This window comes from Castor canadensis, chromosome 10, assembly GCF_047511655.1.
Source record: "Castor canadensis chromosome 10, mCasCan1.hap1v2, whole genome shotgun sequence".
NCBI classification, from domain to species: domain Eukaryota; kingdom Metazoa; phylum Chordata; class Mammalia; order Rodentia; family Castoridae; genus Castor; species Castor canadensis.
The window spans coordinates 140,381,398-140,401,089 of NC_133395.1; the positions used below are offsets into that span (position 1 = coordinate 140,381,398).

At 47.0% G+C, this 19,692-nt stretch overlaps 1 protein-coding gene across 5 annotated transcripts in view; it reads right to left on the reverse strand.

Moving 5' to 3' along the window:
- Window positions 1-19,692, reverse strand: part of Srgap3 (SLIT-ROBO Rho GTPase activating protein 3) — a 246,170-nt gene that overhangs the window by 99,139 nt on the left and 127,339 nt on the right. For all 5 annotated transcript variants that reach the window (XM_074044309.1, XM_074044308.1, XM_074044307.1 and 2 more), the window contains exons 2-3: window positions 18,603-18,795; window positions 4,197-4,359 (exon numbers count right to left, since the gene is read on the reverse strand). In XM_074044309.1, the coding sequence (XP_073900410.1) occupies window positions 4,197-4,359; window positions 18,603-18,795 (356 nt within the window). The remainder of the gene's footprint in view (window positions 1-4,196; window positions 4,360-18,602; window positions 18,796-19,692) is intronic.

Sequence of the window (19,692 nt, forward strand, 5' to 3'; positions counted from 1 at the left end):
AGTCAGGCGGGGTGGCTTACATTTGTAATCCTAGCTACTCTGGAGGTAGAAATTGGGAGGATCAAGGTTCAAGAACAGCACAGGCAGAAAGTTCTCACATCTCACAATAAAAGCTATTCATCTATTCATCCCAGCTATTAAGGAAGTGTAAATAGAAGGATTGGGCCTAAATTCAAGACTCTGTTCAAAAAACAAATAAAGCAAGAGGGCTGGGGGTGTGGCTCAAGTGATATAGCACAGTACCTGCCGAACAAGTACAAGACCCTAAGTTCCACCAAAGGGGAAAAATAGTTTTAAAAAAAAATGCCTGGAGGTTTTAGCTGACTGAGACTTCAGAGTGTCAGTCATGAACCAAAATTACCACCCAAAAGGCAAATGTCTTCATAGGTCACCATGTTAGAGATGAAGTGTCAGGACTTTGAGCTGATCAGACATTACTAGTCTTCTGACTGCTGCTGAATATCAACTTCTACAGGTCAGAGAAGACTCCGTATGACCTTGGGTGAGCTGGTGGGGCGAGAACACAAAGCCAAATCACAGGGAAAAATGGAATGAACCTGGAATGTTTGTCCACAGCAGGAAAGACCTGGGTGGGCAGTCAAGATGTCCATTCGAGCAATTCACAGGTTTCTGTGTGGCTTGGATTTATGTGGCCCTCAAGAAGGTGACCAGACCCATGAGCAAAAACACCGTAAGATCTCCTTTCAGCATCAGCAAGATTTTCTGCTGATTGCAGTTGTCCTTGATTGGAAAGAGCTACCCTGAGAGGCAACAGCACTCTTCGTTGAGTAACATCTAGTAGAGGATGATAAAAGGACTGAAATAGAGAGCCCAGTGGACATTTATTGTTTCATTTCTCTCTTCTTTTTTTAAGGGCACTCCAATTTTTCTTGGGGAGCCATCCCTCATCCATTCTTGGTCCCATGGGTCAATGGAGTTGAGTGTACATCTGACTCCAGAAGTGAACATCTTTCCTGGGCCTGTTATGGTGCTGCATCTCCCTGGCCACAGGTGCAGCTTCAGGAGCACCATTGTGACCTACTCTGGGCCAATCAGAGCCCAAAGGACCCAAATCTAGGAAAAGGGACGTAAAGCAGGAAAGATAAAGCCTGGAACTTCTGGGAATATCCTTTTGTGCTCCAGAAGCCCCCATGCCTGAAGGCAGGCTCATCTTAGAAGAGATGGAAAATTCCCTTTTTTCAGCAAAGTGGGTTAAGCTGTATTTCTGTTGTCCTGATCATTCCAGACAGCCTCTGAGATCTTGTTCAGTTCCACTCTGCTATGACTGTTCCACATCTCCCACTCAAAGCAAGCCACCTGTACGGGCTTCTGGAATTTGAAGTGCTGCCTCTAGTCATAAGAACTGAGGCCCTGTGAAAGGAGTAGTAAAGAATTGTGAAAAGATACGTTATTAAGTCAGACTGCATTCTGCGTTGGGGAAACGCTGGAGGCAAGGCAGCTGCCCCAGGCCCATGCCAGATTCGTGGGAAGCACATCTGGCCTAGAAGTCACTCCTACCTCTTATAGCCTCACTGCCAGAGCTAGATGTGGTAAGGTGGTCAGGAGCACCTACCTCAAGCAGGAGGACCCCAGCTCAGGCATGGGGAGGGCCTCCATTCATAGGAATCACTAGTGAGTTTCCCTCTAATTAGCACCTACTGGATACCATGCCTGTGCTAGACACTTAACCTACCTCTGCTTGTCAAAGCAGCCCATGAAGTAGGCATTGTACCATCTCCAATTCCCAAATGAGAAAACTGAGGCTTGGAGAGGCCTGCCAGGTGGTCAGTGTGAAGCAGTTCTGAGACAAGCTCCAAAAGCCCAGCCATGCTGATGGTAAGCGGCTAAAGCCACCAGCCTGGGCTCTCCTCACAGCTTCCCGAGGCTTTCCTCTTCCTCCTTCTCCCGAAAGTGGGGTGACTGGGGACCCTTCTCCCAGCCTACCAGAGTCCAGCCTCACAGTGGCTGTGAGCTCTCCTTACGTAAGGAGGCATGTGCAGGCTTCAGCTCCAAGGTTATATATAACTGATGCGACACAAAGGGGCCGCGCCAGGCTCAGTAAGCCAGCCAGGCTCTGTCCCTATCACTCTCTTGGCCCACAGGGGCTGGGTCATTTCCTTTGTTCTACAGGACAGGCCTGGTAACAAGACAGCCAGGAGCTCAGCTGCAGACATTTTTTCATTATTTTCTACCCTGTTAACCTCCATCACAAGTTAGGCTGCTGTCAGCCTAAATGAGAACTGAAAAGATTTATCTCACTTGTCCCAGGGCTCAGCTCAGGAAAAAGACCCTTCATTTCCTAAAGGCCCTGATGACCCTTTCTCTGTGAGTCACTCCCACCCAGGAAAAAAGCTATGACAGCAGCAGCCAGCGGGGGCCCCATAATGGGACCAAGAGTCCAAATAGGCAGGCATCTGAAGCACTTCAGCTGAACTGAGTGATTCTTTTCTGTGCCCTGTATTTACCTTCTTAATTATGTTTGCTTATGCAAATATTAAACTTAGACCACATTTCATAAATGCAGCCCCAGGAGACCAGAAGCACATTGTGCGGTGGGAAGAAATTAGCCTGCAAGTACAATTTTGCTATAGAAGTAATCCTCAAAGTGGGCAATCCAAACAGAGACCATGGAGAGACGATTATATTTTAAATCAGCTTGTCCCCTTCCTTCAGCTTCTAGCAATCCCAGGTCACCAGATCCCTAAAGTTGGCACCTGACAAGAAGAGACGAACTAGATTACCACTAAATAAGTGTCATGGCCAGCTTTCACAGCCCCTGTCACCAGCTGTCCATGCAGAACTTGTGGATAACAACCCTGTTCACCCTCCAAACTGCTCTGGGGGTATTTCTACCCATTTCACAAATGAGGAAACTGAGGCACACGGGGGTTAACAAGCCCAAAGACACACAGCTAATAAAAGATGGAACCGGGATTGTGAATCTAAGAATTTCAGAAATCTGGACCCAGAGGTCACGCCCCATACCATTTTCCAATAATGCCTGCATCCTCCATGCATGTCATTTGTTTAACCTTCACACTGTCCCTGGGAAACACTGACTTAAACATCACTGTAGACAGGAGGATGAGGCTAAATGCTATTTAACAGAAAAGGAAACTGATGTTCCCAGGAATGAGTTCAGATCTACACACAGTTGCACAACACTTCCAGTGTGCCAGGCATAGTGCACGGAGCTGAGGTAACAGAGACCCAGGGTCTAAAAAGTGATGGCTCCGTATACTGCTGTCTCCTGGACGTTTATGTGGGTGACACCTTCCCAAACGCAGTGGACACTCCACCTAAAGCCTGGACAGTGAACCAGCTTTGACCCTAAAATTCCTATCGCATAAACTGATCCTAAGAAAGTAACAATGGATGTGACAAAGAAACTAAAGGCAGTGTTTTATTATTTTTTTTGTAAGAGTGAAATATTGGAAGTATTACCCAAATGGTCAGCAATAAAAGATTAGGTACATAAACTAGGATACAGCTATATTATGAAATGCTCTGCAATCATTCAAACGTTATATAGATTATATATAATATATATTATATATCACATATATATTTGGTGGTACTGGGCTTTGAACTCAGGGCTTCATGTTTGCAAGGCAGGCATTCTACCACTTGAGCCATGTCTCCAGCCCCGGAAGTATATTTTTGACATGGAAAAATTATGTAATAGAGCATTACAAAATTTGTTAGTGGCATAAGTAAATGGTAATATCATATATGCAGTATGGTCTTATTTGTGAAAAATGTATATCTCCACTAGAAATGTATAAATTATAAACACTCACAGAAAACATATTTGCATATGTACACATACAGAAATTCTGAGAAGATCAAAGTGACTGTCTGAGTAATAACATCTCTGGTGATTTTAATTTTTGTTTAATGTGCTCATCTCCATTTTTCCAGGTTTCCTACGATGCATGCACACTACCTACTAACTACACAAAGGTCTTTAGTCTTGTGGTGGCAGCTGCTATGTGGCTGAGATCACGACTTTGAAGGTACATCCAAGGGTCAGATTCAAGGCTAGAGTGCCAAATGCAGCCCTCAGCCCCCTGTGCCCTTCAACACCTGCCCTTCTGGTCCTTTCTCTCCAACTACAACTCACTCTGGTGGCTCAGTATTGCCATGGCCAGTCTTGGGCAGAGATCAGGGGCAGATGGGGCAGCCTGCTTACTCACCTTTTTGAAGAGTCTGATGACATCCTCACTGATCTGGGAGAGGCGGACGATGACATTGTTCATGAAGATGTCATTGAGGGTGGCATGATCTCGGCTCTCCCTCCGGGTCTGATGCAGGACCAGATACCAACAGTTCACAGGTGAAAGGAGGTATTGGTCCTTCCTGTGAAAATAAGACAGCTCAGGTTGGCCTCACTGGAACCATCATCACACTGTTTTAGATTGTCACCACCTCATGGAACTTCAAGGCTGGTTTTATTATACTTTTTACAGCTGGGGAAACAGAGGCTAGGATCGCTGAAATGACACTTTACTGTCACAAAGCAGTGCTAGGGCCAGAACCCAGGACTTTAACTCTTAAGTCCTGAACCATCTACCCTCCGCCAGAATGTGGTACATATACTACATATACCTCCACCTTCTGAGAAGAAGCTGTTTCCCCTAGGCCAGGGAATACTGTATTCAATCTACCTGTTTGATTGACACTTTCTCTCACCTCACCTGTCTCCCCAATCCCTTTGCCCTTCTCCAGGCATCTCTTGACCTCCTGGAAACATATGGCTTCACCCCTTGGTGGAGCTTCTGGGATGCAGGCCTGGAAGGTTCAGGTTCTGTGTTTGGGGGAGGGGTTGAGTACATACAGGACAAATCACTGTCCTGCAGTAACTGAGATTCCTAGCTGACTTCAGCTGAGCATTTACTAAAATGGCATCTCACAGTGCTCCCCAGATCAGTGGCACCAGCAGCCCCTGGGAACTTGTTAGAAATGCATATTCTATCATGTGCTCAAAGTCCAATCCTATTATTGTGTTTGCCCTTGATCTAATGTCCACATATGAGGGAGAACATACAATTTTTGGTCTTTTGGGCCAGGCTAACATCACTCAGAATGATGTTCTCCAATTCCATCCATTTACCGGCGAATGATAACATTTCGTTCTTCTTCATGGCTGCATAAAATTCCATTGTGTATAGATACCACATATTCTTAATCCATTCGTCAGTGGTGGGGCATCTTGGCTGTTTCCATAACTTGGCTATTGTGAATAGTGCCGCAATAAACATGGGTGTGCAGGTGCCTCTGGAGTAACCTGTGTCACAGTCTTTTGGGTATATCCCCAAGAGTGGTATTGCTGGATCAAATGGTAGATCAATGTCTAGCTTTTTAAGTAGCCTCCAAATTTTTTCCAGAGTGGTTGTATTAATGACCCAAGCCTTGTATGCACATATGAATAATAAAAGAAAAAAAAAGAAATGCATATTCTAACACTGCAGACCTGCTGAACCAGAAATGCTGGGATTGGACCTGGCAATCTGGGTTTTGACAAGTGCTCCAGGGGAATCTGACGTACACTCTGAGAACTTCTGACCCAAACACGACCGCCTCCTAAAGTAGTGAAACAGACCTGTCTCTTGTCTATACTTTACCAAGGCCCTTCTGTGAGCCTTAGGAAAGGGTGAGTATACCATACTCTCTAGGAAGGAAGGGGGTAGGGCAATTAAAAAATAAAACCCAAAAAGGGGTATAGTAGCACACATTTGTAATCCCAGCACTCAGGAGGCTGAGGCAGGAGAATCACAAGTTCTGGGCCAGCCTGGGCCATACAAGAGAATTCTAGGCCAGCAGGTGCCACACAGCAAAACCCTGTCTCAAAAAAATCAGACTAATGATTTCATCTTGCCACATGGAGTATCTGCCCTGCCAGCTGCCTTGGCAATACCATAGAGTATTGCCTGGTTGTATCTGTCCCCTCCAGCTCCTGGGACTTAGGAAGATAGGTGAGGAGGGCCCACTTGACTTTGAGGACTTTTTCTTTCTATCACCAAATGGTCTAAAAATCTGTCTAGGTGGCAGGGATTTGGGAGAAGAGAATTCAATCTATCTGGAGGATGGCTATGCTGGGAACTGTCTAAGCAAAATGGAGGATGATAAATTATTTAAGACAATGCTTCCAGAGGAAAGAAAAACAGATTTTGCCTTCTTCCAGCCTAGAGAAAAAGCTACAACGCTAAAAGTCAACCCAAGCCAGAATTCCTGTGCACTGACTCCATGGAAGATCCTGGATGGGCTCTGGGTTCTCAAAGGTGGCTTGGTGGGGCTCACTTTCCAGTCACTGAAGCAGAAGGAGCTGGCGAGGTACTGCAGGTCTACAACAGAGATGCATGCAAGCATGGATTTTTCTGGGGAAGTTGCAGTAGACACTGCACATTCCTCCCATGCTCCTGGTGTGCCAGTCCCTTTTGTTTCCATGCCAGGTTCTTTCCCACTGGGACTTTCACACACACCCTTCCTGACACCTGGAACACACTAGCCTCTGCTCCTTTCCTGACTGCCTCATCCTCTTCTGTAGGCTTAGCTTAAATTCACCTCCCTAAAGAGCACTTCCTTGACCACACACTAAGGCAGTGGTTCTCAAAGTGTGGTTCCTGAACCAGCAGCCCTGGCAGACTTGGGAACTTGTTGGAAATACACAAGTTGTTAGAGCCACCACAGACCACTTAATCAGAAGCCCAGGGTGGTTGGCCCAGCACCTGCAGTTTAACAAGCCTCACAGGGATTCTGACGCATGCACAAGTTTGAGAATTTCTGTGCTATAGTATGATCTTAAGTGTGCCCCAAAGGCCAATATGTTAAATGCTGGGCTCCCTAGGGTAGCACTACTGGGAAGTGATGGAACCTTTACGAGGGAGGATCACTGGGGTATATATATATGAGGAAACTGTAGGACTCTAGCCCTTTTCCTCTTCCTAGCTATGAGGCTGGCAGCTTTGCTACACTGTGCACTCTCACCATTGTCTACTGCTTTTAGGCTCTTCTGGCCTAAAAACCCGTCTGCCAGATTGTGGACTGGAGCCTCCAAAACTGTCAACCAAAGTAACTCTTTTCTCTTTATAAATTGCTTATTGCAGATATTTGTTACAGTAACAGAAAGCTGACTAACACATTCTGCCTTCAGTTTCCATCTCCCATCCCTCACCTTACTACTCTCTTTGAGAGCAGGCACAATTTATGTTGTAGTCACAACAGCCAACACCCAGCAATGTGGCTACCACATAGTAGAAGCTACGGAGGAGAGACCCAAGAGAAAAGACCACATCTTGAAGGATGGTAGGAATTTTCTAAATTCAAAAGAGCAGAGAGAGAACGCAATTGTAGGTGAGGGAACTGTGGGCACAAATATAGTGAGAGCCTGAATTCTGAGTCTGTGGAGGATTGTTGGAAATGAGACTAGGAAGACAGGGAAGGGCCTGATTATAGATGGCATGGAATGCCAGGCTAAGGAGCTGAAACCTTATCTCAGGGTCACATAGTTCTGAATCTACCCTGAACATTAAAATCACCTGGGGAGCTTTCAAGGAAACTCCAAAACCAACTGAGTCAGAATCTCTGGAGGCAGAGCTTCGTTCTTGTACTTTTTAACACTTTTTAGAAGATTCTAATGTATAGTCAGAGTTAAGAATGCCTGCTCTAGGCTGTGGGAAATCCCAGAAGTTATTTAAGCATAACCAATGTGGTTTTTAGGAAGATCACAGGGGGAAGATTAGAGGGCGAGCGAGTGGGTACGTGGGTGGATGGATGGATGGATGGATGGATAGGTGGGTATGTGTGGATTATAAACATGGGGCTCGAGGCAGTAAGACAACTCAGGAGGGAATCTTAGTTCACGAGAAGAGAGATGATGTGATCTGGGTGGTAGCATTGTGGCCATAGAAGGCTAGACTTGAGAGACTCCAACAAGATAGCACTTCATCTGGGAGTCTTTCTGGAAATAGAAGAGGGAGGAGGAAGGAGTAGATGGTGATGCTGAAGTTGGCTCTCAGACAACTGGCAGGATGCTGATGACATGCATGGAATGAGAGATGAAGTGCAAAGAGAGAAGCAGGTTTGGGTAGAAAATATTCTATCCATTCCTTACTGCTTCCTGGGTGGTGATAGATATGGAAGAGCTAAAGGAGAGATGAGATAATTGTGCTGTCACTGAAATTTCTTTTGGGGCTTAGCTGAACCTGGAATGCAAAAACTGAATAGCCTCAGGGAATTAAATGTGCAAAAATTATGGAAGTCATAGCCAGAAGGTGAGTTTCAGAGGAAAGAAAAAAGACAAGTGATCTTGAAGAGGTTCAGAGGTACAGATGTAGCTTGGGGACCATTAATTAGGTCATCTGGCCAGAGAAACATAGTAAGAGGAAGGGCAGAAAGGAGAGTGCCTCTCTTATTAGAAACTGGGCCAGGAGCCAGTGCACAGTCCAAGACTGGACTGCAGAAGAGGCAGAAGGAGGAGGACTCATGGCAGGCAGCAAATGAGGACTTGTCATGTTGAAAAGAGTGATGGAAGGTGTGGGTCCATTCAGGTTTGCACTCCTTTGTTGTCTGTCTGTGTGTGCATGATGGGTACAACCAGCCCCTGCCCCCTGAGCATCCTTCTTGGGTATGGGAGGTTCACAGGTGAGCATTCCACTTGGGTAGGCAAAGTATGCAGGGAACAGAAAACAAAGGACAGCCTCAACCATGTATTCGTGGGAAGGAGGACTGCCTCCCCAGATCAGTGGTGTGGTGGGTATGAATGGCTTCCTGGAGGAAGCAGTTTCTAGACTGAGAACCAAAGGTTGGGCTGGAGATTACCAGGGACAAGCTTTCTAGGTGGAGAAATATGAAGACCAAAGGCCCAGCAAGCAGGAGGAGGTGGCATGTGGACTTGATGTAGCTTCGGGGGCTTCACATGCTGCTCTAGAGTGGGGTTAAGGGTGACAAATGAGGCTGAAGAGGCCGTACAGCACAGCACTTTTAAGTCTCATTAAGGATTGTGGTTCTAGGCCAGCCTTGGCAAAAAGTTTGCAACACCCCACCTCAATCAATAAGCCAGGTGTGGTAGAAGACATAGAAAGGAGGATTGTGGTCCAGGCTGACCCAGACAAAAACAAGAGACCCTATCTGAAAAATAACTAAAGCAAAAAATGATTGGGGGCATGTCTCAAGTGCCTGATTTACTAAGCATGAGGCCCTGAGTTCAAATCCTAAAAAAAAAAAAAAGTTTGAGGTCAGTAGGGAGCCACCAAAGGGTTAAGAGCACAAGAGTGAAAAGATAAAATTGCATCTTCAAACCCCCACTGTGGTTACTACTCACAGGACAACAGGTGACACCCAAGAGCCAAGACAGAAGTTGAGGGGTTCAATACTTGGATAGTAGTTAGTGACCTTAAGATTGCCAGGTGGGGCTGGATAGAAGTGGAGTGAAGGAAAAGATGTCAAGGATGACTCCTCAGTTTTCTGGTTTGGGCACCTGGGGGGAGTAGAGATGGCCTTTGTTGGGAGAGATGGGTCAGGCAGGGAAGACAATGAGGTCACTTTGAACATGAGGAGTCTGAAGGGCACTGGCAGCCGCTGGCCTAGAGAGAAGCCTGGAAGCTGGTGGCAAGTACTTGGGTGATATTTGAAACCACAGAATGACATGGACACTTCACAAATGCATCGGACCACCAGGAAGGAGAGGCAAACCCCTAGGGACTTTGACTAGGCAATAGTAAGAGGGAGGTGGTTGGGCCAGGCCACCTCCCTTCCTGGTGATGAGGAAGAAGGCTGGGAGGGGATGATGAGCTGGCCTGGCCTTTTCTGCAAAGATACCATTTCAACCTACCATCCAACCAGCAGGCATAGGAGATAGCTAATTCTGTCTTCCCACCTTCTCTAGCCTTGATTCCCTACTGTGTGGTGGTGGTGGTAGGTACAGACCAGGTATAGACTGAAAAGTTGGGGCAAATTGTCCACATGCAGGATCAGGGCTCAAAATGGCCACCTCATAAAAAACTGTCATCTGTGGCTTTGGCCACAATGGAGCAAGGCCCTCCCCACCTCACTGAGTCACAGATGGGACATAGTATGGTAAAACAGAGAGACACCTGGATCTGAAGGTGGGAGTGCTCCCGTGTCTGCCATCTGAGCTGTGTCATTTTATACATGTCACCTATCTTTCAGGGTCTGGATACTCGAACCACACCGTTAAACACCAGAAAAGAGCCCCACAGGCATCCTTCAGAGGCTCCTCTATGCAATCCATTTGTGTTGATCATGTCGTAAGGGCCAGGGACCTGGACACAACTGAACACAGCAGGGAGTTCCTCCTTCCAGAGTGTGGACCGTGTGGTAGGAGTGACATCACCACTCATGGCATCCCAAGGATGTGAGTAGGTTATGTTGACAGAAGGCATCAGAGAGGATGGAGCACTGTGAGAGGCCAGAACAAGGGGAATGACTTTGGGGCCACTGAAGCGTCCCTGAGGAAGGGCCCTAAACCGAGCCCTAAGAAGAGTTGGGCACAGCACGAGAAAGGGGCTGGAGGGTTGGCTGCGGGCAGCGCACAGGGCCTGAATAAAGGTCAGAGTGGCTGGAGCACAGAGGCAAGAGAGGTGGGGCGGGAGATGGCACAGGCCGAGGTTAGTGGGTCTGCAGGGTCTCATGGGCCCTGGTGAGAGTGCATGGAGTACCATCCTGTGTGCCATCTGGATTACCCTTAGCCAGGCACAGGTAGCTTAAGTCTGTAATCCCAGCTACTCAGGTGGCAGAGATCAGGAGGATCATGGTTCAAAGTCAGCCCATGCAAAGAGTTTGCAAAACCCTGTCTCGAAAATACTCTTCACAAAAAAGGACTGGTGGAGTGGCTCAAGGTGTAGGCCCTGAGTTCAAATACCAGTACCACAAGAAAAAAAAAAATCACATTTGGCACAAAGGAAAAATTAGTAGATGGATTGTCCTGTACTGCAGGAAGTGACACTACCAGGCCAGTGGGGCAAAGTGGGAACCTGCAGCCTCGGCCCTCCCCTTCCGTGGGGTCACCTGTCCCTTTTGAAAGTGGACCCCTTAGCCAGAGCTCCAGCTCTCCCTGCCAGCATCCACCATTGCCTGCTGCAGAGTCCCTTTTAGAAGATGGCAAAATGAACCAAGACCTATACTCTCTTGTCGCAGGCACATTCTAAACAACCTTTCTGCTTTTTTTCCATCTTGCTGCCAATTCTCTCCTTAGCAGGCAGAAGCTCCTGAACGAGGACGTGATGTTGGAACTTTTGCATATGTATATATTTTCCTTTCTTATGGCCAAAAAGTAGCAATGAACATTTCTGGTGAGTCACAGCTTGCTGTCTTTATTTGGCTAAGGGAGGTGAGTATGAGGTTCCAAGAGACTGAGGCTGGAGAAGCCGAGCCTTGCCAAGCTGGTGAGTTAGGAAAATGAAATTAGCAGCCAACCAGCTTCGCCAGCTTCTCAGCTGGGGGCCAGAAAATTCCGCTTAGCAAACAGAACCCAGTTCCAAGCCTGCACAGTCCCACACTGCAGATGAATCCAAATCTACTGCCCTGGAATCTGGTCTCTCTGGGGGAGAGGCAAGTTCCTGCAGCTCACACCCTTCCTAGGTCCCCATCTCTGAGTGGTACTGGAATGAAACCCCTGCCCCATTAGATAGCAGCTGGCAGCCTCATCATCCCCTTCCCTGCAAGCCTCTGTGCCTCAGAGCATCCACCTCTCCACTCTGTGCAGTATGTCTGCACAGCACTAGGCAGGGGAAGAGGCCCTGGTCCAAGGTTACTGGGGCCAGTTCTTTCATCTGTCAGCTGAGTCCCTAAGCTAGGGCTCACCTGCATGGCTTTCAGGTCCCTTGCCTGTGGGGTGGGGACAAGGACACCTTCCCTGACTCTCCCCACTTCACCAGGATTCCTGAGAGGATTTAAGCATCCAAAGGCTGGCAAAGGAATTTGCAAAGTGTAAAGCCTTACATAATCTTTGAAGGTCATTATTATCCTATTTGCCTAATGGAATCAAGTGAAAACTAAATGCCTACATATCACTGCTTGTTAAAATCTTTTTGCAATGTCTATTTTTCATTTTTAGCATAAAACTTAAATGATGCTCATGTATATATGTATATCAGCACATACACACATAAATAAGTTGCATCCTGATTGAAACTTTGGAATTCACTGATTACAGTTTCTGAGGACTCCAGGGAACCTGGTGTGGGAGCTGGGAAAGTCAGATGGAAAAATGGGGAGGAAGAAAGGGGCTGCAGCCACAGAACACAGCACACTCTAGACTGTCTTAAAAATCCCTGCTGGTGATGAGAAAAGGAAGGTGGAGGTGAAAGCTGCTCACTTTCTAGGAAAACCTGGAAGAGGGGGTGATCCAGGGATGAGTTCTTGCTGGCTTTAGGATCTGGCCATTCCTGCGTGCTGTGCTCAATATCTCTCTGTTGACTATCCTTTTATACTTAAAGATATTTACAGAGGACTTTCCCCCTAGTCTTAGCTTAAAAAACAAAAGCAAAAACAAAATTACTTGCCATAAATAGAAGGTGACTGAAAAAGGGAAACAAAAAAGCATTATTCAATTTGAAGCAGGTGCTGAAGCCTGTGGTCTGATCTATACTTGTTAAAAGGAGATTCAAGAGGCATTAACAACACTTTACCAACTGAGACTTCTTCTTTAAGGCTACTGTAAAGATTGAAGGAGAACTGAAAAGAGAATTCAGTATTTATGTTTCATGGGTAACCGGTGATCCCATGGTATTTTAAGAAACACTGACTGGGTGTGACCATCGTGTTAAAGAAATGGCTCCCTAAATGCTGGGTGTGTTGGTTCATTCCTATAATCTCAGGTACAGTGAGGTGGAAATAGGGAGAACTGCAGTCAAAGGCAATCCCAGGCGAAAAAAGTTAGTAAGATCCCATCTCAAAAAAACAGAAGCATGATAATACATTTCTATAATCCCAACCAGGAGGCATAAGTAGGAGGATCACAATCCAAGGCCAGCCTGGGCCAAAAGCTCAAGACTTTATCTGAAAAATAACTGAAGCAAAAGAAAGAGCTGGAGGTATAGCTCAAGTGGTAGAGTGCCTGCCTAGCAAGTACAAGGACCTGAGTTCAAATCCCAGTACCACGAAAAAGGGAAAAAAAAGAAATGGCTCCCTAAAATACCTGACATTTGTGTACAAATCCCCATGCATAGGAAGTGCATTACCTCCCCAGGTGGCCCTCTCATGGCTGGACAGCTCTGCTAATAGAATTAAGGTTGATTTGAAGTTTGCTTCTCTGAAAACGCTCTTTGCACTCCACCTCCCTTCTTGCACCCACACAAAACAAGTCTGTTTCCTTCTTACGGGTAAAGAAAGCACTTGGTAGTATCTTGGTCTTTGCAGTTATTCATTTGAAAAACTTTACAGAGCATGTATGATATGGGAGAGAGACAACGAGAGTAAGAGACAGAGACATAGGCATCTGTGAAGTGGATCTTGCTAGTCTGACCAGCATCTCATGAGAGACACACACACACAGCTACCTGGATCAGAGGAGCCTCTGCCCACAGGCTAGGAATCCATCGCAGGGGGTTTGTAGAGGAGAGGCACCCTAAGCTGGCTTCTGTGGGATGAGTAGGAGTTGGCCAGGCAAGAAGAAGGGAACCCTTGATGCCCACACAAGAAGGACATGGTCTGGTTAGATGGTGACTTGGGAAACACTAAACCAGCAAAAGAGGTGAGGAAACAAACTTGACACCATGCAGGCACAGCCAGAAGCAGAAGCAGTTTTAAGTCTTGGAGTCAGACAAACCATGACTTCCTAGCTGTGCCACTTACCAGCTCTAACTGTGTGCCTCTGGGAAAATTACTTAATTCCTCAAAACCTCATTATTTTCAACTAGAAAGGTAAAATAGTACCTGCCACCACAACACAATGTTTACATAAAGGTTCAAGACAATGCAAGTTAACTACCTGGGAGAGAAGTTGACAACGCAAGTTATTTACCCAGTAGGGTAGATGTGAGGGACACCTGAAAAATTAAACCCACTTGCTAGTGTGACAGTAGCATAGAAATAGTAATATCTGTCTATCAATGGAGACACAAGTCCCATCTCAGGGCTTTCTCCAACTCCACCTTTTCTGAGCAAACCTTTATAGGCTCAGTTTATAGCTGTAAAAATGCTTGTTTCAGAATAACCTGGAAGGCTAAATCTAAATACAAAGCCCTCTCTGAGAAATTAAGTTAGTTGTTCACTAGGCTCCTCCCCATCCATACCCCCAACTGCTCTGGAAAATACTCCAAACCACCCTGTCACAGAGGATTTACAGAAAATACTCAGTAACTAGCTGAGCACCTACCAGCTCTTCCCAAATTCTGACTTTTCCCAGGCATATTTGAATGGAATTCCCTGCTGCTTTTTTCCCACAATGGTCCAAAGAGCAGCCAGTACCACTCAGCTCCTCTGGACAGAGCATTTTCAGCAGACACATCTCTGGGAGGTAAGGACTGTCAAAAATTGAGGGAATCAGAATAGAGGGGGTTCTGTCCCCCCAAATATGGAACACTATTTGCAGGGAATGTCAACACTACAGCATTTGTCTAGAACAGAACTTTTCAAACTGAGTTCCAAGGAGTGCTAGTTTGTGAAATACAAATGCATATTATGGGAAGGGAGAATTCTGTGGTCAAATAGCTTCCAGAAAGAACCCGACCAACTTACTTGTTGCAAAACTTCTCAGAACTTTCCATACACTAATGTGTGTCAGGGATCTCTTAAGGGGGGAGGTGTGTAATAAGAGGTCCCAAACACAGGAGTCTTTTTCTCTTTCTCTTTCTCTTTCCCCTCCTATCCCTACTCCTCTATCCCCTTGTTCATCTCCTCTTCTTCCTCTCCCTTTTTCTCTCCCCTCCCCCCAAGTCACAAAGCACTGGAATTCTAGAAAATACTTCTCTGGAAGAAAAAATGTCTTAGTCCCAGCAATCCTGTCTTCAGGGCACTAGCCAGCCTGTTTCGAGCAACCCACGTACCTACTGCAGAGGTAGCTTCAGGCCCCCTGTGTTGGTCCTCCATAGCACTACCAACACCCCTTTCCTCCCCAGCCCCTGCACCCCTCCTTCCTGCTCTTGAAGGGCTCCCAGCTCTAGATAGTCTAAAGTCAAGCAGGGTCAGGTCTGGCTGGAAAGGGCAGTGACTGTGACTTCACGCTGGTGACAGGAAGGAAGGTGAGTGCAGTATATAAGTGGGATGTGAACCATTTCTTATCTAATTGTCATCCCAAGTGGCTCTTCAACCTGCATGGTCACAAAAGGCCCAGGAGGGCTGCTAAACACAGTCTGCCAGGCCCACCCCAGAGCTTCTGGTACAGCAGGTTGGGGAGGGGGGGCAGATTTTGCATTTCAGACAAGACCCCATGTCACCAAGCTTTGCAAATCAGCCCTCAAGCCTTTTGCTGGTCCCCCTTCTCAAGAGAGGCTACTATCAAGGCCACTCTGTCCTCTCACAACAGGCACATTGAGTGGGGGTGCTTTACCCAAATGGCCTCACCCAACTCCTAAGGCAGCCAGAAGACAAGCAGCCCCCTACAGCCCCTCTATCATTTGACTTTCATCCAGCCAGCCGTCCATTCATCCATTCACCCAACAAAATTTTAGTGCAAACCATCTGCCAAGCCTTGTGCTAGGTGCTTGGGACTTGAACTTACCAGCCACCCTTCTCTGTTATTTCAGAACTTACAGTCCAGTGCTCTTCCAAATAGGGCAGATAAGTAAACAGGAGATATTAACATGAAGGGGGCTTTGCCTCAACCCCACCTAAGTCATTCCCATCTCAAGTCAGCAATGGGAAGCCTGTTAAGTTCAGGGGGTGAGGCCATCCAGTTCTAGCCTAGCATTTATGAGAAACACAGCTGCATCTTGTTCTCTCAAAGGCCTCAGCTACCATGACCAAATTCTGACTTCCAGCAGAGAGAGAAGCCCTGACAGTGCATGGCGAAGAAGGCACCCCAGCAAAGCCCAGCACCTAGCCGTTCCACCAAAGCACCAGGCATGGGAGTACAGACATCTGGAAGCTCATGAACAGACTGGCTGCCATATGAATGTCACCAAGCAATCCCAATGTTACATAAGCAAAAGAACTGCTCCGCTGAGCTCTGTCCACATCCCTGACCTATTATATCAGGAGACACATTAATTTTGGGGGTCCTGCTATCACACAGATAGATAATCATCACGGCAATCATTCCATTACACTTGGTCTTTCTTTTCTTTTCTTTCTTTTATCTTTCAACTTTCTCCTTCTGAAAGAGTAAATTCCATCATGGCAGGAACTGAGTCGATCTTCTTCACAACTGTGCCATGGTCTGGCATGTGGTAGGTGCTCAATAAATATTGGGCAGATAAGAAAATAAGTGAGTAAATCAGAATATTATGACACCCAGGGGAGTGCACCAGGTTAGAATCAAAGGGAGACTTCTAGAGGGAGCAATCTAAATTGCTGAGGACTGAGGGTTCAAGGGCCCCGTCACAGGGATTAGGTGCCTGCCAGTCCATATTAACTACAGGCTCTCTAGTCATGTTCTTGTCTCAATCTCTGAAAGCAGAGACCAAGTCTCTTTTATCTTTGTGTCTTCAGCACTGAGCATGTCCCACTCAGCACTGAGCACAGTTCCAGAAAGTAAGGGTTCCACAATACACACATTTCAGATGAATAAAGGACCACATGGCTCTGTGCAAAGAGATGCCAGACTGCAAGCCAGGAGCCCAAAAACTCACTGTGTATCCTGGGTAAAAAAAAAAAAAACACTTTTCTGGCACCCAGTTTGCTTGGGATAAAACCATTGGTTCCCTCAATCCTTCCCTGGTTATCATTAGGATTAAGAAACAACAAGGATGTCAGAGGTGCTTTGAAATGGGGCTCTAACAGTAGAAATATGTATTATTAGAAAAGAAACATGGGACATTGTTCTTTAGATGTCCAATATGCCCCAGAGAGAACCCAGGGCCAGCATCAATGGCTGTCTTGGAGTCATGTGCCACACAGAACTCATCCCAGCTAAGTCTCACTCTGAACACAGCTCCTCCTGGCAGCTGGAAACCTTCCCATTGCCCAGGCAGAGAGGGAACAGCTGGAGCCTGAGGAAGATGTAGCCAACAGAAAAAGAGGTGCACGGGACCTAGAGTGAAAGAACCTGAGTTCTTGATCCAGCTCTCCCCTAATTTTCTGTGACATCTTGGGCAAATCAATTCCCTCTCTGAACCAAATCACTCAGCCAGAATGGACTACACAGGCCAAGTAAATTCCCTTCTTTCTCTGCTTCCTTCCCCTCCCTCTTTTCCTCCTTCTCTTCTTTCCTTTCCTTCTCTCTCTTCCTTCCCCCTTTTTTTTCCTCTCTCCTTCATTCACAAGCATTCTATCTCTGCCCAGAACTGGACCTTACTGCAGTGAGAATAAAACAAGGCCAAGGCTTTGCCCTCCAGCCCTGAGAGGAACTTAGAAGGTAAATGGAACTCTTAAATAAAAAATTTGTAAGACAGCAGGACAGTCAGGCTGAGGGACTCAGAGCATAGCACTGACCCTATGCACTGAGCTCCAAGGAAGAGGCAGCCAGGGGTCAGTGAGCAGCGTGAGGTCAAAGGTGAGTGCAGCCTGCCCTTAAAGACTCTTAGCTTTCAAAAGCCATCAGGAGCTCCACCATCACATTACCATCGTGCAGAGGGCCGGCCCCAGCTGTACAGGCCTGAGCAACACCCTAATTAGAGTTTCATGGGTGACAAGTGCAGCCTGTTTGGCCCAACTACCAGCTGGGGCTCCCGTTCCATCTGGTAGGCCAGTTAATGAACCCACGCAGGGCTGACTGAGCTCATTACAGGCCAGGCACAAGACCAGGGAACACCCTTGTCCCCCAGTTCTACCTCTCCCCCTCTCCCTAGTGTTCACACTTAGGATGGAAAGGGAGCTGGTTTCAAGAGGCCAGGATGGGTCAGGAGATGAGACCCCAACACAGCCCTATCTCTGCAGCCAAGGAGGACCCACCATGGGGCTGGATCCTCAGAAAACTTGGCCAATGTCAGGATTTGCAGCCGGAGGATTCAGAGCCTCCAAGTCACTAGGATATGAAAAATTACAACAGGGAGGGCTCATGCATCATAAATGAATAAGTAAGGAGGGAAAGCATTTGAGCACCAAGGTACACCAGGGCAATGAGAAAGAGGTATGCTTTGAGGACCTGTTCTACGGAGAAACAATTTCAAGGTCATTGTGCAGAAGGAATTTGGATGTGGGCTAGCTGCTGCCCAGATAAAATGCAACCAGATAGGGTCCAAATGTCTCATCTGGGCACAAGTGGAGACAACTCCATGCCTGGTGCTTGGTAGGGTGATAATAGTCACAGCAATCCTGGGCCCTTATTGTCTGTCAAAAGCACCTTGTTGTGTTACTGTTTATTCTTCACCAAAACCTTTTGCGTGGGAACTGTTTCTACCTTCACTTTACGCACGAGGACGACATGTTAGCCAGTGCCTTAGAGGACAGAGTCCCGGCCTCCTTAATGCTTTGCCGCCCACTGCCCATCTGTCTACCGGCCCACCTGCATGGCTTCCCACCTCCCAGACCCAACTTCTCACTTGAACTGGTGCTCTCGGGAGCTGCGGATCTTGGAGGAGAAGCGCTCAGCCAGCTTCTCCAGGCTGCGGGAGTACTCAAGCTCGATCTCAGCTTTCCTGCGGAAGAACTCCTGGAGGTCTTGAAGAAGCTGTAGCCGCGACTCTGACTGCTGTTCCAAGCATTTGAACTGCTCCACCAGCTGCGTGCGGATCTCTGCAGAGGCAAGAAGCCCAGTGTTAGGCCACTGGTGGGGACAGCAGTGGACCCATCCAACTGACCCAGCAATGCAGCCCAGGCACTGCAATCATCTGAGCATTCTTGTCCCCTTCTTCCTCCCTCCCCCTCCTCCTCCTACCACCCAGAGCCTCTCCAGGCCTGGTCAGAACCTGGACATTGCTTGGCATAGCACTGTCACAAAGATCTGGCAAAGACTCCTTTTGACTTATGTTTGGGAATCAGTGGGTTAGACTAAGTGGCAAAAAGGTGGCTCTTTTGATTGTTATTCGAGTGATTTTTGCCTTATCCACCTGCTACCAGCTAATATCACTATAGTGAAGTGGAGAAGTAGGAGTCTTTGCAGCCTGGGACACAGGAAATGAGATCAATGAAAACAACAGTTTTGTACAATCCTGTCTGGGCTATTGCTTGCCAAAGGCTCTCAGCCTGAGCAGCTTGCTCTTTGTCAAAAAAGGGGAGCAGCAGCAAGAGGTGCTAAAGAAAGACTTTCTCAAGGGCCTTCAGGACCTAGAGGGCTACGAAGGGTTTCCATGTTATTCAAGGCCATGTCTGTGTTCTGCTTTAAATGACCTTGAGCTCCATATATAAACAGCTCAAGTACCACCAGAAGAATGCAGCCCACACTTTGGGAAATATTGCTTGATCAAACCAGCTCTGTGCAACTAGGACAAAAGCTAAAAATCTGGGAACTGAAGTTTAAAATCACACTAAACCCTAATAATACAGCCAAGCTCATCTTCAAGCCCTGATGTTGTCACTGGTGTGGTCCCCATGCAGGGACTCCTTCCCAGCCACTCCACAAGCTCTCAACAGCTCCCATCTTTCCAAAACACTCTGCTCACACTAGCAACCTGCTCAAAGATACCCCAGGGT